General features: G+C 44.6%; 1 protein-coding gene across 3 annotated transcripts in view; it reads left to right on the forward strand.

Moving 5' to 3' along the window:
- The first annotated feature begins 881 nt into the window (after positions 1-881).
- The window catches only part of MRPL48 (mitochondrial ribosomal protein L48), a 92,954-nt gene continuing 67,136 nt past the window's right edge, over positions 882-26,699 (forward strand). For all 3 annotated transcript variants that reach the window (XR_013404106.1, XM_015115184.3, XM_077963776.1), the window contains exons 1-3: positions 882-986; positions 18,866-18,918; positions 22,502-22,539. Coding sequence is in view for 2 of the 3 variants with exons in the window: in XM_015115184.3 (XP_014970670.1) it covers positions 966-986; positions 18,866-18,918; positions 22,502-22,539 (112 nt within the window). In the remaining variant the exon portion in view is untranslated. The remainder of the gene's footprint in view (positions 987-18,865; positions 18,919-22,501; positions 22,540-26,699) is intronic.

Here is a 26,699-nt window from a genome sequence, read left to right on the forward strand (position 1 = left end):
ACTGTACTGGAGGAGGTATGGCTGGTCCATTATATTTCCAAGCATAATTAATTGTCATATCTGTGTTACCTCAGTACTTTGCACACAATTCTGGTATTTCACTTACCATACTAGATACTAATTATTTGTTACTAGATACTAATTATTTTTTACTATTATTTTGATTGAGTTTCTCAAGGACTGAGATCCTGATTGATTAATTTATTCCAGCATCTAGCACGGACGTGGAAATCTGACTTCTAACCTCAATTTAAGAGATGATTGGTCCGGCCCGGTGGCTCACGCTTGTAATCCTAGCACTTTGCGAGGCCGAGGCGGGCGGATCACCTGAGGTCGGGAGTTCAAGACCAGCCCGACAAACATGTAGAAACCCCATCTCTACTAAAAATACAAAAATTAGGCGGGCGTGGGGGCGCGCGCCTGTAATCCCAGCTACTTGGAGACAGGAGAATTGCTTGAACCAGAGAGGCGGAGGTTGCAGTGAGCTGAGATCATGCCACTACACTCCAGCCTGCGAAACAGAGCGAGACTCCGCTTCAAAAAACAAAAAAAGTCAGATCTGTGCTAGACGCTGAAAGGAATTAATCAGACAGGATCTCAGTCTTTTAAGAACTTTCAAATACAGAGAAGAGGTGGTAACAAATCATTAGTGTATAATATTGTAAGTGAAAAATCAGAAATGTGTGCTAAGTACTGGGGTAACATAGAGATGGTAATTAATTCTGCCTGGAGAAACAGCAGTGAATGTGACAACCTGAGTGAGGGCGGAAAGCAGGAGAATTTCTAGACGCTGAATTTCAGAAGCTTCCGGAACTAAAATGATGCGGAAGTTGAGTGAGTCTCGGTGGGATATTGTTGCTGCACCTGGTCAAGGCTGTTCCGTCAGTGTTTTCAGACGCCCTGGGAACGCGGCTGCAGGGGCGGGTCTTCAGTTTGCACAGCTAGAGGCCGCGCAGTAGCAAAGGATGAGCGGAACCTTGGAAAAGGTAACGTAGATTCCACGCACGCGGGGCTTGGTGAGATGGTGGAGAGTGGATAGCGGGGAGGTGGCGGCGGGGGGATATCCGGGGATAAGACACTGGGGCGCCCAAGGTCCTTCCCAGCAGCACATGTGGCTGCCTGGCGGTGAAGGGACTGAGCAGATTCCTTTCCACCCGGGGCGAACTCTGCGGAGGCGAGCCGTGCCACGCCCACACCACACACCACTCTCTCCACCCAGTGCCTGGAAAAGGGAGAGCTCTGCGATGGGAATCACACCAGGATACGGTCCCGATTAACTGTGTGACCTTGGGCAGGTCATTTTATATTTGCATTTAGTTATCAACTTCCATAATTTTTTCTAAGAATGCAGTTTTGACTTGCTGAACTGATGAGGATGTGAAGCTACCTGGTAATAAGGAAAGAGTAGTAATAAACTACGTTTTCGTTCCTCCCTTCCCCTCCCCTCCCCCTCCCCCTCCCCTCCCCCTCCCCTCCCCCCTCCCCTCCCCCTCCCCCCTCCCCCTCCCCCCTCCCCTCCCCCTCCCCCCTCCCCCTCCCCCCTCCCCTCCCCCCTCCCCCTCCCCTCCCCTCCCCTCCCCTTCCCTCTCCCCTCCCTTTTCTTTCTTCTCGGATTTCGCTCTGTTGCCCAGGCTGCTTGGCTCATCACAACCTTCGCTTTCCGGGTTCAAGCGATTCAGCTGCCTCAGCCTCCCGAGTAGCTGGGACTACAGGCGCGCAAGACACTATGCCTGGCTAATTTTTGTATTTTTAGTAGAAACGGGGTTTCACTGTGTTGGCCAGGCTGGTCTCGAACTCCTGACCACGTGATATGCCCGCCTCGGCCTCCCAAAGTGCTGGGATTACAGGCGAGAGCTACCGCACCCCGCAAATTAACTACATTTTCATTTCCAAAACCTTATTTAAGTGACTGTCATAAAATCGTATGAACCACTATAAATGTGTTCCTTGGCTTTCTCCTATTCCCTTAAGAGATTTAACAGATTTCATTTGTGCTCTTTCAGTTGTATCATGCTGCTTAGATTAATGGCTCATTTTAGCAATTTATATTAAAATTTTGTTTTAGGCATTAGTTGTGGAGACTATTATTTCCATGATTCATAGGTCAGCATGGTCGTTGCAGCTCATGGATCTACCTATGGTTACCTTGGGGCTGCCCTTGAATGTGTAAGGGCCCACGCCTCACTTCATCCTTTATGAAACAATTCAGTTGTTCACCTGAGCCAGTTTGTAAGAATTTGGCCAAATATAGTGCCAAGATAATAGAAAAAAATTCAGAAAGTTTCAAAATTCCATTGTTAAAGATGGTCACACTGGTGACTACACTCCTTGATTTGCCTTGGTTGCAAGAAATGCTAAAAGGGAGGGAATAAAATAGTATCAAGGAATACTATTTGCAACCATTTGGTTCTCCATGTGTCACCATGTTGCTCAGACTGATCTGGAACTCCTGGAAAAGAGCCCATGGAAATCTGTCATTAAGGCCAGCATCTGACATGGGTATATAGAGCCTCCTTAGTTGCTTTAGTCAGCTAACCTTGTCATTATTTGCCAAATGTAAGTCTGTCTCAAAGTGTTAGTTAATACTTTACATTTATAAGGAAGGTCATAGGATTTGTGTCAGACAGTTCTATCTCTTGTTATGACTTTGGGCAAGTTATTTCACTTCACTGCTTGTGTTTCCTATCTGTAAAAGCAGATGATGCCCACCACATGGAATTGTAGAGATTATAGAGAATAATGTAGATAGGAGTATTTTGTAAGGTCTGAAGGATGATGCAAATAAGAATATTGATATTATTCTAGGCTGGGCGCGGTGGCTCAAGCCTGTAATCCCAGCACTTTGGGAGGCCGAGGTGGGTGGATCACGAGGTCAGGAGATCAAGACCATCCTGGCTAACATGGTGAAACCCCGTCTCTACTAAAAATACAAAAAACTAGCCAGGCGTGGTGGCGGGCGCCTGTAGTCCCAGCTACTCGGAGGCTGAGGCGGGAGAATGGCGTGAACCCGGGAGGTGGAGCTTGCAGTGAGCCGAGATCATGCCACTGCACTCCAGCCTGGGCGACACAGCGAGACTCCATCTAAAAAAAAAAAAAAAAAAAAAGAATATTGATATTATTCTATAGTTAATAAATTTTCATTTACATAATTTCATTTGATCTTCACAATAGCACGAGATAATCCTGGCAGATGAGGAAATGGAAGCCTCATGTCTGGTATATAATAGAGACTTCAGTGTCATACTGATGCCTTGAATGAATGACTGGAACCTAGGGTTTGTTTTTGTTTAGAGACAGGGTCTCACTTTGTTACCCAGGCTAGAGTGCAATGGTACAATCATAGTTTACTAAATTCTTGAACTCCTGGGCTCAAGTGATTCTCTTCACTCAGCCTCATGAGTAGCGGGGATTACAGGTACACACCACCATGCTCAGCTAATTTTTTTTTTTTGAGACAAGAGTCTCGCTCTGTCACCCAGGCTGGAGTGCAGTGGCATGATCTCGGCTCACTGCAAGCTCCCCCTCCTGGGTTCACGCCATTCTTCTGCCTCAGTCGCCTGAGTAGCTGGGGCTACAGGCGCCCGCCACCATGCCCGGCTAATTTTTTGTATTTTTAGTAGAGACGGGGTTTCACTGTGTTAGGCAGGATGGTCTCGATCTCCTGACCTTGTGATCCGCCCGCCTTGGCCTCCTAAAGTGCTGGGATTACAGGCGTGAGCCACTGTGCCCGGCTGCTCAGCTAATTTTTTTATTTTTAGTAAAGATGGGGTCTTGCCTTGTAGTCCAGGCTAGTTTTGAACTCCTGGTTTCAAGCAATCCTCCCACCTTGGCCTCCCAAAGTTCTGGGATTACAGATATGAACCACAGCTCCCAGACCAAACCTAGATTAGTTGTACCCCTCCTAAGACCCAACCACCTTTTCTTTTCTTTTCTTTTTTTGAGACAGGGTCTCACTTTATTGCCCAGGCTGTAGTGCAGTAGCACAATCTTGGTTCACTGCAGCGCTGATCTCCTGGGCTCAGGTGATTCTCCCACCTCAGCCTCCCGAGTTGCTGGGACTGCAGGCACCTGCCACCACGCCTGGCTAATTTTTGTACTTTTTGTAGAGACAGGGTTTCGCTATTTTGCCCAGGCTGGTCTGGAACTCCTGGGCTCAAGCAATCTGCCCATCTCGGCCTCCCAAAGTGCTGGGATTACAGGCGTGAGCCACCATGCCTGGCCCACTGCTTTTTCTTTTCTGAGTATTTTACATCTCCCTAATATGACAATATTCTTGGTTTTCCTCATCTGTGAAATGCAGGATGAAAACCTTTCCTGGCTTTCTTATGTGTCAGACCTTTCCTTCTTTGTAACCCGTATAGCTCGTTATACTGATCTAACATAGGATAATAAATAATTTGTGCATCTACTTTCCTCATTAGAAAGTTTTGTGGGTATGCGACTATATTTTCTTTTTTTTTTTTTTTTATTTTGTTTTGAGATAGGGTCTCGCTCTGTCACCCAGGCTGGAGTGCAGTGGAGTGATCTCAGTTCACTGCAACCTCTGCCTCCTGGGCTCAAGTGATCCTCTCGCCTCAGCCTCCTGAGTAGCTGGGATTACAGGCACGTGCCACCATGCCTGGCTAATTTTTTGTATTTTTTTGTAGAGATGGGGTTTTGCCATGTTGCCCAAGCTGGTCTCAAACTCCTGGGCTCAAGTGATCCGCCCGCCTCAGCCTGCCAGAGTGCTAGGATAACAGGCGTGAGCCACTGTGCCAGGTTGCAACTGTATTCTTGTCTATATGCACCCACCCTATGGTGTATTTGGCCTAAAGTAGGTAGCTGGTAAATGTCGAATGAATAAGTGGACGAACAAATGTTGATATTACATGGTAAGTACATGGTAGAGCTGGGACTAGAACTTCTAACTCTTAATTCAGTGCTTTTTCCTTGGGACCCTAAGAAATTTCTGGCTGCAGATAATCTCAAATTTTATTTTATTTTTGAGACAGGGTCTCACTATGTTGCCCAGGGTGGTCTTGAACCTCTGAGCTCAAGTGATCTTCCCACTTCAGCCTCCTGGGTTGCTGGGATAAAGACATGCCCTTCTGTGCCTAACTTCATCTCAGATTTTAGATGAGTGAGAAGCCCAGCTTTGCTAGAATAAAACTGGATAGAGCCAATACCTCTTTGGGTCAATAGAAGGAGTTCAGCAGGATGGAACCAGATAAGGCACTCAGGCTGATACTTATCAGATCAGTGTATTGATGATCATGATAGCAGGATGGTATCTGGGGAATTTAGAATGCACCAAGGAAATGAGTATTGAATCACTTGCACAGAAAATGAATGGCTCACGGGTGTCAAGCTCAGGTCTAGATGCCACTCACTCTGAGATCACCACTATTTTCTCAGGGATTACCTTACTCCTGAACTGCAAGGGTACGGTTAGGGGAGACACTGTGATTACTAATGGTGTGCCAAGTTATGTCTAATGTGTCAGCCCAGAAGTAACATCCTCGGGAACTGATCTCAGAGATAAAATGTTTTCACATTTCAGCATTTGAAGGCTAAAGAACAGAGTTCATATGAACAAAATATCCTCCTAATACATTCAATAGACAAGAATTAGAGGACATTAAAAGACATGAACTAGTAGTACACACATTTTAGAGTACCTAGAAGGGCAGGAAGTGCAAAAGCACAGAATAATCAAGAAGTTGGCTATTTCCTGGTCACCACTAGACCACAGGCCCTGGAGGAGCTTTTCTATTTTGTTAATGGTTTTATCATTAGCACCTGTCATACCCTAAGGTACATATTGTTTCACAAATGAGGAACCAAACAATTACCACCACCATTATCATTGTTACCAATTTGACCATTAATAATGCAGCTTCTACTTGTTAGCCCTTTTCATGTGTTATCTAATTTAATCATGTCAACAAGTCTATGAGGTAAATATTTTTATAAACTCTTCAGAGATAAGAAAATGAGGTTTAGAGAGATTTACTAATTTGATTAGCAGATATTTATTGGGCACTTGCTCTGTGCCAGAGTGTATGCTAGATGCTGGGATGTAGCAGGTTCCTGTCTTCATGGTGCTTATGTATTTATTTATTTATTTGGAGACAGAGTTTTGCTCTTGTTGCCCAGGCTTGAGTGTAATGGTGCGATCTCAGCTCACTACAACCCCTGCCTTCCGGATTCTCCTGCCTCAGCCTCCTAAGTAGCTGGGATAACAGGCATGCGCTACCACGCCCGTCTAATTTTGTATTTTTAGTAGAGATGGAGTTTCTCCATGTTGGTCAGGCTGGGCTTGAACTCCCGACCTCAGGTGATCTGCCCGCCTCAGTCTCCCAAAGTGCTGGGATTACAGGCGTGAGCCACTGTGCCCGGCCATGGTGCTTATTAAGAGATGGACTAATTAAACTTATAACTACTTAACTGACTATGATAAATGCTGCAAATGGAAGATTCAGGATACTATATGACTATAGCAGCAGGATCCAAGCAAGTCTGAGCAGTCACGAAAGTTTTCTTGAGGACACTGCATGACTACTAAGATTTAAAGAGTAAGTGGGATTTAGAGAGAGAAAATGTATTCCAGATAAGGAGAAGAACATGTGTAAAGGCCCTGAAATGAGAACACACTTGGAGTTCCAGAGGAACTCCTAGAGGAAGTTGGGAGGGAGAGAAGCACTGGGGTGTAGATTAAGGGAGAGTATGCAGATAAGTAGTATGGGAGTGAGAACTGAGGTAAGGGATTGGATTTATATTTAGGCCAGGCATGGTGGCTGGTAATCCCAGCACTTTGGAAAGCTGAGGTGGGTGGATTGCTTGAGCTCAGGAGTTTGAGACCAGCCTGGGCAACGTGGCAAAACTTTGTTTCGACAAAAAATACAATAATTAGCCAGGTGTGGTGGCATGCTCCTGTAGTCCCAGCTACAGGAGCCTGAGGTAGGAGGATCAGTTGAGCCTGGGAGACCAAGGCTGCAGCGAGCTCTGTGATTGCCCCACAGCACTCCAGCCTGGGTAACAGAGCGAGACCCTGTATCTATCTATCTATCTATCTATCTATCTATCTATCTATCTATCTATCTATCTAAACTATCTATCTGTCTCTAAATAAATAAAATTAAATAAATCAAGGCCGGGTGCGGTGGCTCATGCCTGTACTCCCAGCACTTTGGGAGGCTGAGGCAGGGGGATCTCCTGAGGTTGGGAGTTTGAGACCAGCCTGACCAACATGGAGAAACCCCATGTCTACTAAAAATACAAAATTAGCCGGGCATGGTGGCGCATGCCTGTCATCCCAGCTACTCAGGAGGCTGAGGCAGGAGAATGACTTGAATGCGGGAGGCGGAGGTTGCTGTGAGCTGAGATCGCACCATTGCACTCCAGCCTGGGCAACAAGAGTGAAACTCCTTCTCAGGAAAAAAAAAAAAAAAATCAAATCAGGTCAGACAAACAAACAAACATTTTAGATGGTGACCACAGGATTGTAAAATTGGATTAAGTTCTAGAGAATGTTAGGGAATTGAGTGTAATGGAGCTCAGCTCTAGCTTAGAAGTATCATCCAGCACTTGTGTTATGAGGGCAAATATTTACTTCTCTTCTTTCTTTTTTTTGAGATGGAGTCTCACTCTGTTGCCCAGGCTGGAGTGCAGTGGCGTGATCTCGGCTCACTGCAACCTCCATCTCCCGGTTCAAGTGATTCTCCTGCCTCAGCCTCCTGAGTAACTGGGATTACAGGCATGCGCCACGACGCCCAGCTAATTTTTTTTCTTTTTCCCTGGGGGATGGAGTCTTGCTCTGTTGCCCAGGCTGGAGTGCAATAGTGTGATCTCGGCTCACTGCAACCTCCACTTCTGGGTTCAAGCAATTCTCCTGCCTCAGCCTACCGAGTAGCTGGGACTACAGGCACCCGCCACCACACCCGGCTATTTTTTTTTTTGTATTTTTTTTAGTAGAGATGGGGCTTCACTGTGTTGCCCAGGCTGGTTTTGAACTCCTGAGCTCAGCCAGTCCGCCCGCCTCGGCCTCCCAAAGTGCTAGGATTACAGGCATGAGTCACTGCACCTGGCTCATGCCCAGCTAATTTTTGTATTTTTAGGAGAGACAGGGTTTCACCATGTTGGCTAGGCTGGTCTTGACCACCTGGTCTTAGGTAATCCACCCCCCTCCGCCTCCCAAAGTGTTGGGATTGCAGGCGTGAGCCACCGTGCCTGGAATTCATTTCTGAATTTTTTTTTTTTTAAAGTATAACAGCAGGATCCAAGCAAGTCTGAGCAGTCATAAAAGTTTTCTTGTGACCTTTTTAATAATTAAGAAATATAATTTATGTATTATAATATTCACTCTTTTTTTTTTTGAGGCGGGGTCTCGCTCTGTCACCCAGGATGGAGTGCAGTAGTGCGATCTCGGCTCACTGCAAGCTCCGCCTCCCGGGTTCACGCCATTCTCCTCCCTCAGCCTTCCGAGTAGCTGGGACTACAGGCGCCCGCAACCACACCTGGCTAATTTTTGTGTGTGTATATATATATATATTTTTAGTAGAGACGAGGTTTCACCGTGTTAGCCAGGATGGTCTTGATCTCCTGACCTCGTGATCCGCCTGCCTCGGCCTCCCAAAGTGCTGGGATTACAAGCTTGCGCCACCGCGCCCGGCCTATTCACTCTTTTAAAGTAGATAATTTAATGGTTTTTAATATATTCACAAACTTGTACAACTGTTACCACTATTTAATTCCAAAACATTTTTACCATCCTAAAAGGAAACTCCTTATCCGTAAATAGTCACTCTCCATACTGCCATCTCCCAGCCCTTAGCACCCACTAATCATCTTTACATCTTACGATTTGTCTAATCTAGTCATTTCATATAAATGAAATCGTTTAATATTGATGGCAGCAGTGGGCCATCTGCAGTGGCCGCTGCCACCACTCTGGCTGCAGCAGGGAGGTGTGGCCAGGGTTGTATGTTTCATGGAAGCAGCCGGAGCCAGGGACAAGTGGGAGCCCTGCCCCTTCCGAGTTGGGGTGGTGCCCAAGTCATGGCTGTGGATCTGGGCCTCCTGCTCCCCGCTCTTCCGAGTGCACTTATGGCTGCCCAAACTGACTACGGACCCAGGCATCTGTGCACTCTTGTGGGGCCCAGGAAGGCTGCCCCAGCCATCGCAGGCCATCAGAGGGGTCTGTTTCTGCTGCCTGGCTTCTCCCTGCTGTTGGCACCAGCTCTGATCTTGGAGTAAAACTGGGGCCAAGCCCAGGCCTGTCGCAGCCTGGCCAGGTGTACACACATTCAGGGCAGTGCTGACACGCCAGCCTCTTGCCTCTGTGACCCCCTCTGGACTTTGGGCACCAACAAGCATAGGAGGGAAGCCAAAGGGGAGGCTGAAGGGAGCTCAGCACTGGCCTGCACGTGCCCCTTGGCACCTACAGGGCACCATGATTGACAGTAGGAGGCAGACAGGTTCTTGGGCAGAAGGGTGCAGGTTCCTGGTGAGGCGCCACCTTCAGGCCAGGGAGTGCCTGAAGTCTGGGCCTGGGCTGCCAGTCCGGTGGACAGGAGTGGGAACTTACGGTGCCTTTTCCAGGCCTGCCCATGGCCACCCATGGACAAATCATCATGTACTTCCTCCCCTCTGAGGCTCATAAAAACTTTGAGGCTGGGTGTGTTGGCTCATGCCTGTAATCCCAGCACTTTGGTAGGCTAAGGCAGGCAGATCACCTGAGGTCAGGAGTTTGAGACCTACCTGGACAACATGGTGAGACCCCATCTCTACTAAAAATACAAAAAAATTAGCCGAGCGTGGTGGTGGGCGCCTGTAATCCCAGTTACTTAGGAGGTAGCTGGAGAATCCCTTGAACTAAGGAGACAGAGGTTGCAGTGAGATCATGCCATTGCACTTCAGCCTGGGTGAAAAGAGTGAGACTCTGTCAAAAAAACAAACCAACCAACCTTGGGCTCAGCCAGAGCTGAGCAGACATTGGGACAAGAGCTGAGCAGACATTGGGACAACTGGCTGCAGAGAGGAGCTACCCACTCTAGAGCTTTCTCTGCTGAGAACTGGGAAGACATTCAGACGACCTGCCTGCAGAGGGGAGCTGCCCACTCCAAGGGCCTCCTCTGAGCTATTTTGTCACTCAATAAAGCTCTTCTTTGTCTTGCTCACCCTCTGCTTGTCTGCATACCCCATTTATTCTGGTTGCAGGACAAGAACTTGGGACCCGTTTAATGGCAGGGCTGAAAGAGCTGCAACAGAAACAGGGCTGAGATGTGCCCCTTTTTCACCATGTTTTGGGTGAAGAGAAGGAAAGAAGAGCTGCCGCCCTTCGGGGAGCCCAGACCTGGGAGTTCCCTGAGCCAGGGCTGTGACTCTCTCCTTGGAGCCCTGTGGTTGCTGGCATCTCCAAGCTTCTGAGCACCACGTGTTCCCCAGTGCCAGCTGTGAAAGCTGCTTGCGGTGCACCTGGTCCGGCCTCACAGAGAGCCGACACCTGTGCCAGCACCTGGAGTTGCCCACCCTGCTGCAGCAGCCAGCATGTCTGACTGTGCACATTGGCCAGACCCCATGCTCACTCACACACCCCTCACCAGCCAATGCCTGACTTGCCCTTGGCAGGAGTGGGACCCAGGCTGGTAGCGTGAGCTGAGCACAGCCTGCCAAGACAAGTGGGTGAAACAAGCCCAGTTGACCAGAGCAAAACTTGGGCAAAGATGCCACCGGCCACAGACTTTTCCGGCCGGAAAAATGACATTCCAAAAATCCTGTAACAATATGTGAGGTCAGCTGACTTTCCAAGGATTGTACAGCTAGTAAAATGGAAGTGCTGATATTCAAACACAAATTCGTGTTTGGGTTTGTATATAAAATTTGTGCTCCTAACAGCCATAAGGACCCAATCCAAAGGCAGACTTTGATAGCAAACATAATGTGTTTGGAAGGTTATGGCTAAAGGAAAGACTGGAACCAAAAACATTTTTTTGTTTTGTTTTGTTTTTTGAGACAGAGTCTCGCTCTGTCGCCCAGGCTGGAGTGCAGTGACATAATCTTGGTTCACTGCAACCTCCACCTCCTGGGTTTAAGCAATTCTCTTGCCTCAGCCTCCCGAGTAGCTGGGATTACAGGCGCCCACCACTGCGCCTGGCTAATTTTTGTATTTTTAGTAGAGACAGGGTTTCACCATGCTGGCTAGACTGGTTTCGAACTCCTGACCTCAGGTGATCTGCCTGCCTCAGCCTCCCAAAGTGCTGGGATTACATGCGTGAGCCACCTCGCCCGGCCAACAAAAACAATTTTTTTTTTTTTTTTTTTTTTGAGAGGGAGTCTCGCTCTGCCGCCCATGCTGGAGTGCAGTGGCCGGATCTCAGCTCACTGCAAGCTCCACCTCCCGGGTTCCCGCCATTCTCCTGCCTCAGCCTCCCCAGTAGCTGGGACTACAGGCGCCCGCCACCTCGCCCGGCTAGTTTTTTTTTTTTTTTTTTGTATTTTTTTAGTAGAGACGGGGTTTCACCATGTTAGCCAGGATGATCTCGATCTCCTGACCTCGTGATCCGCCCGTCTTGGCCTCCCAAAGTGCTGGAATTACAGGCTTGAACCACTGCGCCAGGCCAACAAAAACAATTTTTAAAAGAACTTGAGAAAACCTGGAGGCAATGATTATTGCCTTCAAATACTTGAGGGATTTGACTTCTTGTATGAAAAACAAGAACCGAACTTAGTTTATATGATCTCAGAATGGGGAACTAGGTACAAACCATAGAATTTACAGGGAGGGCCGGGCGCAGTGGCTCAAGCCTGTAATCCCAGCACTTTGGGAGGCCGAGGCGGGTGGATCACGAGGTCAGGAGATCGAGACTATCCTGGCTAACATGGTGAAACCCCGTCTCTACTAAAAATACAAAAAACTAGCCGGGCGTGGTAGCGGGCGCCTGTAGTCCCAGCTACTTGGGAGGCTGAGGCGGGAGAATGGCGTGAACCCGGGGGGCGGAGCTTGCAGTGAGCCGAGATCGCGCCACTGCACTCCAGCCTGGGAGACACAGTGAGACTCCGTCTCAAAAAAAAAAAAAAAAAAAAAAAAAAAAAAAGTTACAGGGAGATGAGTTTGGGCTTTCTGTGTGGGAGGACATTCAGATAGTTAGCAGTGTCTGAAAATGTTTCAGTTTTGACCAGGGAGGTATTTAGGTAGCAGATGGATCGTTACGGACAGAGAGGCTAGTGTTGGTTGTGTACATGGGAAAGGTAGTGGTGAGGCTGGATGCAGTGGCTCACACCTATAATCCCAGCACTTTGGGAGGCCAAAGTGGGTGGATCACGAGGTCAGGAGTTTGAGACCTGCCTGGCCAACATAGTGAAACCACGTCTCTACTAAAAATACAAAAAATTATCCAGGCTTGGTGATGGGCACCTGTAATCCCAGCTACTCAGGAGGCTGAGGCAGGAGAATCGCTTGAACCTGAGAGGCGGAGGTTGTAGTGAGCTGAAATCGCGCCATTGCACTCCAGCCTGGGCAACAGTGCGAGACTCCGTCTTGGAAAAAGAAAAAAAAAAAAAGGAAGGTAGTGCTGGGCATTGAGAGTGGAAAGCCAGTGAGGAGAATTTGAAACTTCTGATAAATGAACTCAGGCAGGGACTGGGCTTTCCCAGGATGCCTAAGATGAGAGTAAACTCCATTGTAAGTTTTGGAACGTAGAGCCTGGGCAACATGGCAAAACCCCATCTCTACAAAGAAAAAATAAGCCAAGTGTAGTGGTGCATATTTGTAGTCCCAGCTACTTGGGAGGGTGAGGCGGGAGGATGGCTTGAGTCTAGGAGGTCGAGGTTGTAGTGAGCCATGATGACGTCACTGTGCCCCAGCCTGGGTGACAGAGCAAGACCTTGTCTCAAAAAAAAAAAAAAAAAAAAAAAAATTTGGAATGTAGATCAAGGTGTTGTTCATCTCAGGGAAGAAAATAAGAGCTGTCATGTAATAGCTGACTTGCTTTGCAACAGGAGTATAGGATATAGTATATAGTGGTGGAGAGAGCACTGATTGTGGGGTCAGCTAGAACATGACTTATTAGTTGTATGCATTAGGTGTGTTAATTCACTTTTCTGAGCTTTGATTTCCTCACTATAAAATGCGGTAGAAATGTCTACTTCACAGGAGTGGAATCATAGACATTGGAGACTTGGTAGGGTGGGAAGGTAAGAAGGAGATTAGAGATGAGAAACTACTTAATAGTTACAATGTTCATCATTTGAGTGATGGTTACAATAAAAACACAGATTTCACCAATATGCAATGTATCCATTTAACAAAATGGCACTTGTACTCCCTAAATCTATATAAAAGAAAATACAAAGAACTATGCCTCGCAGAATGGTTGTGAGGATTAAAGGAGATGGTGTTTGGCATATAGCAGGTGCATAGTAAATGGTAGGATTATTGAATGGCTATTATCATTAGCTATGAACTTCATGGCTATTATCATTAGCTATGAAGTTCACTAGTATAAATTGGTATCAGTTTTTTGAGAGGTAGCGTGGAAGAATAGAAAGGATGGACTTTGGGCCGGGCGCGGTGGCTCAAGCCTGTAATCCCAGCACTTTGGGAGGCCGAGACGGGCGGATCATGAGGTCGGGAGATCGAGACCATCCTGGCTAACATGGTGAAACCCCGTCTCTACTAAAAAATAAAAAAAACTAGCCGGGCGAGGTGGCGGGCGCCTGTGGTCCCAGCTACTGGGGAGGCTGAGGCAGGAGAATGGCGTAAAAACCCGGGAGGCAGAGCTTGCAGTGAGCTGAGATCCGGCCACTGCACTCCAGCCTGGGCGGCAGAGCCAGACTCCGTCTCAAGAAAAAAAAAAAAAAAAAAAAAGAAAGGATGGACTTTGGATTCAGGCAGACCTGGGTTTGAATTTCTCTTACCAAACCTCTAACTTTGGGCAATTTACATAAACTTCTTTTTTTTTTTTTTCATATATAAAATAGAGCCAGTTATCTCAATAATGCCCCTGTCAGAGATGGTTGTTGTAACGATTAATTGAAATAATATGGACCAGGCCTGGTGGCTCACTCCTGTCTGTAATCCCAGCACTTTGGGAGGCCAAGGCAGAAAGATTGCCAGAGGCCAGGAGTTCGAGACAGCATGGGCAATACGGTGAGATCTGGTCTCTTAAAAAAAAAAATTAAAAAACAAGTAGTATGCGTAAAGTGCCTAGCAAATAGGATGTACTCAATAAATTGTAGTAACAATGCTATTTTAAATAATGTTTATTAATACATAAATATATTGTTACTTTCGTGAAACAGCTCTCAGTTGCTTACATCAGAGACCCCGACCCACTGCTCTCACCATCCACCCCAGGCTCTGATATCTTAAGCTACTCACATGCTATAGATTTTGCACTGTGACTTCAGTTTTTTGGCAGTTATGCAGTCCTTGCTTGGTTCCTGGCTCATGGGAGTATTTTTGTTACCCACTGCAGCGTCTGTGCCCTCATTCATTCATTAGCTGGCGTCACCACCCTCCTCTTCCACTTGCAGGGCCAGAGTTGCTCTTCATTTGCTGATGGCGGGGAGAGGGTAATTGTAGATACAGTCCCAAAATAGATTACTATTGTCCTGATAAATAATGCCAAGCATTGCAGGGGAGAGGAAGCACATTTCCCAGAGCTGACAGGGAGAGTTCATACCACAATTTGAATGTCTTCCAGAAATTTGTCAACTCTTAAGTCTGGCTTTTAGATAATTAAATGCATAGTTATTGTAGAGACTCAGAAATCTGAACAACTCAAATGAGAAAGCAGTCTCAATTTGATCTTTTTTCCCATCCAGTACCTCTTCTATATGAAGTAACCCATTTAAAAATACATTCTGTTCATTCTCATTTCTATTCTGTTTGTTGTGGTTAATAGATCCCAGCCCTGGAGGGACTTTAGAGTCATCTGATCTAACTTCAAGGCACATGGCCAGTAGTTGGGGGAGCTGGCCTGACCTCTCCTGGGACCCCAGTTTCCTACTCTGTCTTTTATGCTGAGTATTAGGTTAAATATATTGTACACATACTTTACAAAGTCTTTTAGTACCTGATTCAGTTGTGCTTTTGGAATCATCTGCATATTTTGCCCTTCTATCTATTCACATCCTTCCCAATCTTCATGGTCTTACATCCTCTGCAAGACTTTTCCTAAGTTTTATCTTTCCTGCTTCTAATTTCCTAAGCATTAACACCTTCATTTATGTGAGAAAAGGTGTAGAATAGTGGGGAAATTATGGATTTTGGTGTCAGAGAAACCCAAGACCCTATGCTAGCTTCAATAGTAGTTGTGTGACTTTGGGTAGGTTACTTAATCTGTTTCCTCAACTGTAAAGTGGGGATAATAATGCTTATCTTGTAAAGGTATTATGATTTAGACACATGATGGGTGCTCAGCAAAGTAGATGTGGGTGCTTAATATACGGTAGCAATGATTATCATTTATTCATCAAAACAAACCTTGATTGTCTACAATGTGCCTGAGAGGAAAATGACATGACCCTTGCTCTGAGGATCTCTTGGTCTAGCATAGGGGTTCTTGGGTGATGATAAGAGTTTTGGTGAATCTCCTGAAGTAGTGGGCAAACTCTTTGTATATCCATGCCTATATGCATTTGTCTAGGAAGAGGGCTCATGAATGAGCAGATCCGCAGCAACGTGTATAACTGCAAAAGCTAAGGATTTCTCCTAGCCATTTCCCCCTGCATTTCCTGCCAGGTATGCTTGTTGTTCACACCACCTATTTTGACTTCCTCATACAATGCCTGCAGTATTGCTTAGCTGTTTAATACAAATGTATGTCTGTGCCTCCAGCCATCCAAATGCCTGAAGGACAGAGATTATGCATATATTTTTTGATAGCTTTATTGAAATATAGTTCACATAACCTACAATTCACCTATTTAAAGTGTGCAATTCTGTAGCTTTTATTATATTCACAGAGTTGTACAACCATTACTACAATCAGTTTGAGAACATCATCCCAAAAAAGAAACTCCATACTCCTTGGCTGTCATCCACAGCTCCCCAGACCTTCCAGCCCCAGACAGCCACTAATCGACTTCCTTTCTCCATAGATTTGGCTATTCTGGATATTTTACAGAAATGGAATCATATAATATTTGATCCTCTCTGACTGGTTTATTTTATTTAGTATGATGTTTTCAAGATTCATCCCTGTAGTTACATTTACATTTTGTTTTTATATACTCTTCAGCATAGCAGTTGGCATATAAGCCTTCTTTTTTTTTTTTTAACTTGAGACAGGGTCTCATTCTGTCACCCCAGGCCGGAGTGCAGTGGCACGGTCACGGCTCATTGCAGCCTCAGCCCCATGGGTCCAAGTGATCCTCCTACCTCAGACTCCTGAGTAGCTGGGATCACAGGCGTGCACCACCACGCCTGGTTAATTTTTTAATTTTTGTAGAGAAAGGGTCTCCCTATGTTGGCCAGACTGGTCTAAAAATCCTAGGCTCAAGTGATCTTCCCACTTTGGCCTCCGAAAATGCTTGGATTGTAGGCATTACCCACTATACCTGGCTTATAACAGACTTTTAAAAAATAAGCTTTATTTTAGAATAGTTTCAGATTTACAGAAAACTTGCAATGACAGTACACAGAGTTCTCGTATATCCCAATTTCCCCTATTACTATTATCTTTACATTAGTGTGGTTTATTTATTTATTTTTTGAGACAGAGTCTTGCTCTGTTGCCCAGACTGGAGTGCAGTGGTGTGATCTCTGCTCACTGCAACCTCTGTCCCCTGAGTTCAAGCGATTCTGCTACCTCAGCCTCCCAAGTAGCTGAGATTACAGGCACGCACCACCACCCCTGGCTAATTATTGTATTTTTAGTAGAGATGGGTTTTCACCATGTTGGCCAGGCTGGTCTTGAACTTCTGGCCTCAAGTGATCCACTTGCCTTGGCCTCCCAAAGTATTGGGATTACAGGCTTGAGCCCCTGCACCCAGCCTAGCATGATTATTTTTTTTATAATTAATGAGCTAGTGTTGGTATATTATATTAACTAATGTCCATACTTTATTCAAATTTCCTTAATTTTTCTCTGGTGTCCTTTTTCTGTTCCAGATCCCATTCAGGATATTATATTTTATTTAGTTGTCATCTTTTCCATAGGCTCCTCTTGACTGATAGTTTCTCAGATTTTCCTTGTTTTTGCATACTAGACTTTTCATACATCCATGTTGAAAGAATTAAAAAATTTTTTTTTTTTTTTTTTTGAGACGGAGTCTCACTCTGTCACCCAGGCTGGAGTGCAGTGGCCAGATCTCAGCTCACTGCAAGCTCCGCCTCCCGGGTTCACGCCATTCTCCTGCCTCAGCCTCCCGAGTAGCTGGGACTACAGGCGCCCGCCACCTCGCCCGGCTAGTTTTTTGTACTTTTTAGTAGAGACGGGGTTTCACCGTGTTAGCCAGGATGGTCTCGATCTCCCGACCTCGTGATCCGCCCGTCTCGGCCTCCCAAAGTGCTGGGATTACAGGCTTGAGCCACCGCGCCCGGCCAAGAATTAAAATTGTTATCCATAGTTGGGCATGATTTTCTCTTGATGTTATGGGACCTTAAGAACAGACATTTTTTGTTTCTTTCCCGTAAAACAAACAAACAAAAGAACAGATGTTTGCTTGGGAGGCTGAGGCAAGGGAATTGCTTGAGTCCGAGAGATCGAGGCTGCAATTGCTATCATTATATTTGTTTTTTTGTTCTTTCCTGCATTGTGAAGGATCATTATCACTGTTTTTTTTATTTTATTTTTGTTTTTTGAGACGGAGTCTTGCTCTGTTGCCCAGCCTAGAGTGCAGTGGCAAGATCTCGGCTAGCTGCAACCTCCTCCTCCTGGATTCAAGCGATTCTCCTGCCTCAGCCTCCTGAATAGCTGGGATTACAGATGCCCACCACCACGCCTGGTTGATTTTTGTATTTTTAGTAGAGACGGGGTTTCACAATCTTGGCCAGGCTGGTCTCGAACTCCTCACCTCGTGATCCACCCACCTTGGCCTCCTAAAGTGCTGGGATTATAGGCGTGAGCCACCTATCACTGTTATTGAGAGAGACAGTGTGCTGTAATAGAGGCATAGCTTTTGTAGTAAGTCAGTCCTCTTTTTTTTTGAGACAGCGTCTCATTCTGTGGCCTAGGCTGGAGTAGAATGGCGCAGTCTCGGCTCACTGCAACGTCCGCCTCCTGGGTTCAAGCAATTCTTCTGCCTGAGGCTCCTGAGTAGCTGGGATTATAGGCACGCGCCACCACACCTGGCTAATTTTTGTATTTTTAGTACAGACAACACCATGTTCGTCAGGCTGGTCTTGAACTCCTGACCTGGTGATCTGCCCGCCTCTACCTCCCAAAGTGCTGGGATTACAGGCTTGAGCCACCACGCCTGGCCATTAAGTCAGTCCTCTTAGCAGCTTATTAGGTATAAGTTTTTGGAATATAACCTCTCTGGGTCTCAGTTGCTTTACTTGTAAAATTGTCTTGCAGTGTTTTGAGAATTAAAGAAGACTTAATAAAGCCCCTCTCATGATGCTGTGCATGGCAGATGCATAGTAATTATTGATTGATATTAGAAAAAAATGGGTTAAGTTGGAAATGGTAAACAGTGAAAAAGCAGTGTGGGAGGGGGACTTCTGTTTCTTGAGCATTTACTGTAGTGGGTGGAATGAGAACGATGACCTTGGTTTGTTTGCATGCTTGGTGTTAATTGTAGGATAGCTTCTTTGCTAGATAAAAACATTTTTGTCCTCTTTTGGTTTGTGTACTGTGCTTTTCTTGCCTCTCTGAGAAGACATACTTGGAGGTCTATAAATGCTTAAGATTTTCCTAACGTGGCTGTTTTGCTGTAGGTGCTGTGCCTGAGGAACAATACCATTTTTAAGCAAGCCTTTTCTCTCTTAAGGTAAGGATATTCATAACAATAATTAAAGATAGGTAACATTTGCCTTTGGCTTCATAGTTCACACAGCATTTTTTCATCATATTTACTTGCATGTCTATAAGCACATCAAGCATATCCCCTGCTACCTTGCTCCTTCTCAATTCTCAGTTAATAGCATCTCCATTCATCTAGTTGCTGAGGCCAGAATACTTGCAGTTAATCCTTGATGCTGTTAATTCTTTTTTTTTTTTTTTTTTCCTTTTTGAGATAGAGTTTCACTCTGTCACCCAGGCTGGAGTGCAGTGGTGTGATCTTGGCTCATTGCAACCTCTGCTTCCCAGGTTCAAATGATTCTCCTGCCTCAACCTCCCAAGTAGCTGGGATTACAGGCACCTGCCATCATGCCCGGCTAAATTTTGTATTTTTGTAGGGATGGGGTTTCACCACGTTGGCCAGGCTGGTCTTGAACTCCTGATTGCAAGTGATCTGCCCACCTCGGCCTCCCAAATTGCTGGGATTACAGGTGTGGGCCCCTGTGTCTGGCCAGATGCTGTTATTTCTTCAGCAAAACTTGTTGGCTTTACTTTTGAAATATATACAGAACCTTTTTTTTCTTTTTTAATTGAGACTGAGTCTCCCTCTGTTGCCCAGGCTGGAGTGCAGCAGCATGATCACAGCTCACTGCAGGCTTGATCTCCCAGGTCAAGTGATTATTCCACCTCAGCCTCCCAAGTAGCTGGGTCTATAGGCGTGTACCAGCATGCCCCATTAGTTTTCATACTTTTTGTAGAGACAGTGTTTCGCCCTGTTGCCCAGGCTGGTCTTGAACTCCTGAGCTCAAGTGATCCGCCCAAAGTGCTGGGGTTACAGGCATGAGCCACTGTGCCAGACCTAGAACCATTTCTTTCTCCAGTTTTTGCCTCATGCTTTCTGTTTTGCTAAACCACTATGGATCAGCTCCTTGTCTTCTCATTGCCTTTACTGCTATCACTTTGCCTCCCAACTGGTCTCCCTATGTTTACCTTTGTCTTCAATTCTTCACAGTAAAGCAGAGTGATTTTTTTTTAAAAAGATACCTAACATTATGAACATAAGAATAATTCTTTTATTTATTTATTTATTTATTTATTTATTTATTTATTTATTTATTTATTTTTGAGACGGAGTCTCGCTCTGTCGCCCAGGCTGGAGTGCAGTGGCGCGATCTCAGCTCACTGCAAGCTCCGCCTCCTGGGTTCACACTATTCTCCCGCCTCAGCCTCCCGAGCAGCTGAGATTACAGGTGCCCACCACACGCCCGGCTGGTTTTTGTATTTTTAGTAGAGATGGGGTTTCACCATGTTAGCCAGGATGATCTCGATCTCCTGACCCCATGATCCACCCGTCTCGGCCTCCCAAAGTGCTGGGATTACAGGCGTGAGCCACCGCGCCCGGCCAAGAATGATTCTTTTAAAGCCAAGTTAGCTCACATCACTCCTTTGCTCCAAATTCTCCAGTGGTATCCCATCTTACTCAAAATAAAACCTGCAATCTTTACCATGGCCTATAGGACTTTCCATAATCTGTATCCTCATTTTATACTACTTACTCAGCATTAGCTACACTGTGGTTTCCTATTCCTTGATAATCTAAGCACCTTCCCACCCTAGGATCTTTGCACATTCTTTCCTCAGATATCCATATGGCTTGCCCTGTATTTTATTCAGGTTTCTGCCCAAATGTCATCCCAGCCAAGAGGCCTTCCCTGACTACTCTATGTAAAATATACACCCATCCATCAATCTCTGTTCCCTTGCTTTGCTTTATTTTTCTTTATAGCAGATGTCACCATCTGACACATTTTGTATATATAAAAATGTTTAACTGTCTTTCCTTGCCCCCTAAAAATAAGCATCATGGGGATACGGACTTTTAGTTTTGTGGACTGCCCTATTCCTAGGCCTAGAATGGTATCTGACACATAGTAGGCATTTAATAAATATGTGTTAAATGTATGAATTGACCCTTATAGTGACCTGGTAAAACAGATGATATTATCTCCATTTTATATAAATAACTGGGGTCTGTTGTTTTAACATGATGGAGCTAATTTGGGTTGGAATTAGGATTCAAATCCAAGTTGTCTTTTTTTTTTTCCCAACTGTTCTGTATATAAAGTGCAACCTCCCCATTGTTTTTCTTTTTTCGAGACAGAATCTCTTTAGCCTAGGCTGGAGTGTAATGGCACTGTCTCAGTTCACTGCAACCTCTACCTCCCAGGTTCAAGCAATCCTCCTGCCTCAGCCTCCTGAGTAGATGGGATTACAGGCACCCACCACCATGTCTGGCTAATTTTTCTATTTTTAGTAGAGATGGGGTTTCACCATGTTGACCTGGCTGGTTTCAAACTCCTGACCTCAAGTGATCCATGCTCCTCAGCCTCCCAAACTGCTGGTATTACAGGCATGAGCCACTGTGCCTGGGCTCCCCATTGTTTTTCTCTAGGTGCTGATGAAATACATTTGGTGGTTTATTTCTCTGTTCAGCAGCAAATATGCACCAAGTGTCTTTTGTGTGTGGCAGCCACAGGATATAAAATAATGTATTGTATATCTTCCTAAACTACTTGGCACTCATGATCCTGGATGATTTCTTGATTCCTTAACATTTATTGAGGGCTTTCTCCCTTTATTTCCCTTCTAACTTTTAATTTTTTTTTTTCTTAATCCCAAATGTGATAGTATCCCCTTCCATCTTAATCTATTATCCCATCTTAATCAGTCAACTGCTATTTGATAAGCACCTCCTATGGCACCATGCTATTTTTTGTTATCTTTAATCTTCACAAAAAACACTACAAGACAAATATAAATATCATTTTACAAAAGAGGAAACTGACTCAGAGTTTAAGATATATTTTCAGTCCCATGAGATTGTAGTATTATTGTCTGTATTTTTTTTTTTTTTTGAGACGGAGTTTCACTCTTGTTGCCCAGGCTGGAGTAGAGCGGCACAATCTCGGCTTACTGCAACCTCCGCCTCCCGAGTTCAGGCAATTCTCCTGCCTCAGCCTCCCGATTAGCTGGGATTACAGGTGCCCACCACCAAACCCGGGTAATTTTTTGTATTTTTAGTAGAGACGGGGTTTTGCCATGTTGGGCAGGCTGGTCTTGAACTCCTGACCTCAGGTCATCTGCCTGCTTCAGCCTCCCAAAATGCTGGGATTACAGGCATGAGCCGCTGTGCCCGGCCACTTTTTTGTTTTTTAAAACTCATCTCAAAATAGTTTCACCTCCCTAGTAGAAATGACAATACTTTCCTTTGTGTCCTATTTAATTTTGAACATTTCTGTTCCGAATCAATACCATATTGTGGCTCACATTTGTTTCCCAGCATCCTTCCCAACTAGACCATGGATAGAGATATCTTACTTATGTTTGCATTCTCAGGATGTGCACTTTGGCACACAGTAGGTGCTTATTAAAGTTTGTGGAAGGAAGAAGGGAAGGAAGGAGTAAGGAAACAGCATTGATGCATCTTTAGTGACAGAATATAAATTTTGAAAACTATGCAAATAAAATACGGGTTTGTAATTGTATTCAACATACTTTCTCCCTCCTTTTAGGTTTAGAACTTCAAGAGAGAAGCCCATCTATTCTGTAGGTAAGCAGTTTTTACCTAATGTAGTTGGCCTACTTTAAGTGACCCTTTAGCACTCTATAATAATTTTGCATTCTATAATAATTTTGCCTAGAAGGAAGCCTACCATATCTTTGAGAACAGTGGCCTGAACCAAACCCCACCCCTCCATGCGTGCATGGAATAGAACCATGGGTGAGAACATAAAGTAGTGGTTAAGAGCAAGAGCTCTATAGTAAGTTTGGATTCCAACTGTACTACATATTTATTCGGTGATCTTTGGCTATTTCTCTGTAGCTTGGTTTCCTCACTTTAAAAAATGAGCAGGCTGTGAGGCCAGGCATGGTGGCTCACGCCTGTTATCCCAGCACTTTGGGAGGCCGAGGCGGGCGGATCACCTGAGGTCAGTAGTTTGAGACCAGCCTGACCAACATGGTGAAACCTCGTCTCTACTAAAAATACAAAAAATTAGCTGGGCGTGGTGGCAGGCACCTGTAATCCCAGCTACTCAGGAGGCTGAGGCAGGAGAATCGCTTGAACCCAGGAGGCAGAGGTTGTAGCGAGCGTGGTGAGAGACTGTCTTTACAATTTTTTTTAAAAAAAGTAACCAGGCATGGTGGCACAGGCTTGTGATCCTACCTACTCTGGAGGCTAAGGCAGGAGGATCACTTGAGCCCAGATTACAGTGAGCTATGAACGTGCCACTGCGCTGCAGCCTGGGTGATAGAGCAAGACCCTGTCTCCTAAATAAAAAAAAATTTTTTAAATTAAGAAAAGAGGATAATTATAATACAAACTGCAGTGTACCATTTGAAGATTCAGTGAGATAAAAGATATAAAGTGCTTGGCTGGGTACAGTGGCTCATGCCTGTAATGCCAGCACTTTGGGAGGCCGAGGCAGGCGGATCATGAGGTCAGGAGATCAAGACCATCCTGGCTAACACGGTGAAACCCTGTCTCTACTAAAAATACAAAAAATTAGCCGGGTGTGGTGGCGGGCACCTGTAGTCCCAGCTACTTGGGAGGCTGAGGCAGGAGAATTGTTTGAATCCCAGAAGTGGAGGTTGCAGTGAGCCGAGGTCACACCACTGCACTCTAGCCTGGGCGACAGAGCGAGACTCCGTCTCAAAAAAAAAAAAAAGATATAAAATGCTCAAAAAGTAGCAGCTGTAATTGTTATTATTAATACTGCTACTATTCTAGACCTGTCTTGCATGTCCATCATCAGGCTAGGACTTTTCTCACACTGTTTAATCCAAAATGAATGTCCATTCAGTCTGATTAACTCAATGGATTTCCATCTCTGTTTCAACCCAATTACTTGCCATTTTTCCTTTGTCTATTATGTGAGAAATTTCAGTGGAGTTGTTGGATTTTAGTGATGTTTGTCATGTGTCTAACAAGTATCAGAGATAAAGGAATGGAAGTAAGGAAGGGAACTAACATTTTTTACTTGATGCCTACTGTGTGCAAGGAAGTGTGGAAGAGGCTTTACATACGTTAATTATTTTAGAAGGTGGCGGCAATGTGTAGGGAATCACCATTTCTACTGGACCCGAAGCCCAGCATCTCAAAATAATGGACTTTTTATTTGTACATTCTCATGACAGGCATGTATCTTATTAGACTGTGTGTTAGATGCTGGGGATACAAAATTAAGAGGATATAATCCTTGCTGTTTAGTAGTTTTAGAAGCTTATTTTTTCCCCAGGAATAACCCAATGAACATTTCTTTACCCACCATTTAGATTCAACTTTTGTTAACATTTTGTCATGTTAGCTTTTTAAAAATCAGACATCATGATACTTTACCCTTGAATACTTTAGCTTGGGTTTTTAGAAATAAGGATATTTTCTTTCTTTCTTTTTTTTTAAATTATAATTTAAGTTCTGGGTTACATGTGCAGAACGTGCAGTTTTGTTACCTAGGCATACACATGCCCTGGTGGTTTACTGCACCCATCAACCCGTCACCTACATTAGGTATTTCTCCTAATGTTATCCCTCCCCTAGCCCCCCACCCCTCGATGGGCCCTGGTATGTGATGTTCCCCTCCCTGTGTCCATGTATTTTCATTGTTCACCTCCCACTTATGAGTGAGAACATGTGGTGTTTGGTTTTCTGTGGTTTTTGTGATAGTGGAGTGCCTGCAAAGAATATATTAAGCAGCCCATTGGATACACTGATCTTGAGCTAAAAATATAGGTGTGAGTTGAAACTATAAATATGAAAGTTATTATTTTGTCAATTTTAATTGAAGCCATGGGAATGAATGTGATCACTTAAGGAGAAAAGGTGGAGAAGAGACGCAGGGATCATATACTGAGGAATTTCAACCTTAAAAATCTGGGTAGAGGGAGAAAGGCTAATGAAGCTGAGAAAGAGAGACCAAGGTAGAGAAAACCTGGATAGTATAGTATCATGGCAGGCAAGAGGAGAGCATTTCAAGAAGGAAAGAGTGGCCAACCATATTACGGTTTCAACTGTGCTACTGAGAGATCAGGAAAAACATGAACATGATAGTATCCTTGGATTTTAGCAATCTAGAGGTCATTGGTGACCTTGGAGCATAGTCTAGGTAGGTGGGATGGATAGGTTGTAGAAATTAACCATGAGGTGACAAGTGAATGAAAGTCCAAGAGTTAGGAAAAAATGACTGTAGACAATGCTTTAATAAAGTTTGAGACTGAATGGGTCAAGAAAATATTGGCAGGAACTGACGAGGGATGTAGGGTGAAGGAAAGGTTTTTTAAAAAATTGTTTATCTCTTAATTATACTTTTTATTTTGAGAGATATAAAAATATAGAAAAGTGAAAGAGTAATATGTCAAATAAACCCAGAATTGGCAACTATTAACATTTTGTCAGACTTTCATTGTCTTTTTGGTATTCAAACAAAAAGGTCTATGTTCAAGTCCTCATTATTGTCTAGCCTTGGTCTTATCCCTTACCCTCCTCAACCATAGGCAAAGTTTATTTTGAATTGGTATATATTCTGAGGAAAGTCTTTTAAAAAAATTATTAGGTTGGTGCAAAAGTAAAAATAATGGCAAAAACTGCACTTTTGCACCAACCTAATACTATTAAAATAATCAACTGTTAAAAATTTGAAATGGATGCATATGGTAAGAATAAACTTAAACTGTACAGAAGGGTATATGACGAAAAGTTAAATTTTATTCCCCTTTCTCAGTCTTTTTTTTTTTTTTTGAGACGGAGTCTCGCTCTGTTGCCCAGACTGGAGTGCGGTGGTCTGATCTCGGCTCACTGCAAGGTCCGCCTCCTGGGTTGATGCCGTTCTCCTGCCTCAGCCTCCTAAGTAGCTGGGACTACAGGTGCCCACCACCACGGCCCGCTAATTTTTTATATTTTTTAGTAGAGACGGAGTTTCACTGTGTTAGCCAGAATGGTCTCGATCTCCTGACCTCGTGATCCACCCTCCTCGGCCTCTCAAAGTGCTGGGATTACAGGCGTGAGCCACCTCTCCCCGCCCTCTTTCCCAGTCTTAACTCCCTCATGATATCCACTGATAGCAATTTCTTGTGTATCTTTCAGGAAGATTTTATATATATATGAAGATTTATATTATGTGTGTGTATGACTGTATCTTAATGCTGGACATTTAAGTTGTTTTAGTTTTTTGCTGTTTCAAAAAATGGTACACCAGCCATTTTCATATGTCTTTGTAAACTTGTTCCTGTACATTTGTAAGATAAATTCCTGGAATTGAAATTGCTGAGTCAATGCATTATGAATTGGAGATTTTGATAAGTATTGCCAGACTATCCACCAGAGAAGTTGTATTAATTTACATTTCTATTTTCCAGCCCAAACTGAGTTTTATAAAACATTTATTGTTAGCTGGAAGCACTGGCATGGACTTGTAGTTCCAGCTACACGGAAAGCTGAAGTCCCAGAACGGTCCTTTGAGCCCAGGAGTTTGAGACTGTAATGCACTTTCATTTTGTCTGTGAATAGATGCCACACTCTAGCCTGGGCGATACAGCAGGATCCCATGTCTAAATAAATAAATAAATAAATAAATATATATATATATATATATATATATATATATATATTTAGATGGAGTCTGGCTCTGTCGCCCAGGCTAGTGTGCAGTGGGGCGATCTCGGCTCACTGCAAGCTCCGCCTCCTGGGTTCATGCCATTCTCCTGCCTCAGCCT

The sequence above is a fragment of the Macaca mulatta genome, chromosome 14, assembly GCF_049350105.2.
Source record: "Macaca mulatta isolate MMU2019108-1 chromosome 14, T2T-MMU8v2.0, whole genome shotgun sequence".
NCBI lineage: Eukaryota > Metazoa > Chordata > Mammalia > Primates > Cercopithecidae > Macaca > Macaca mulatta.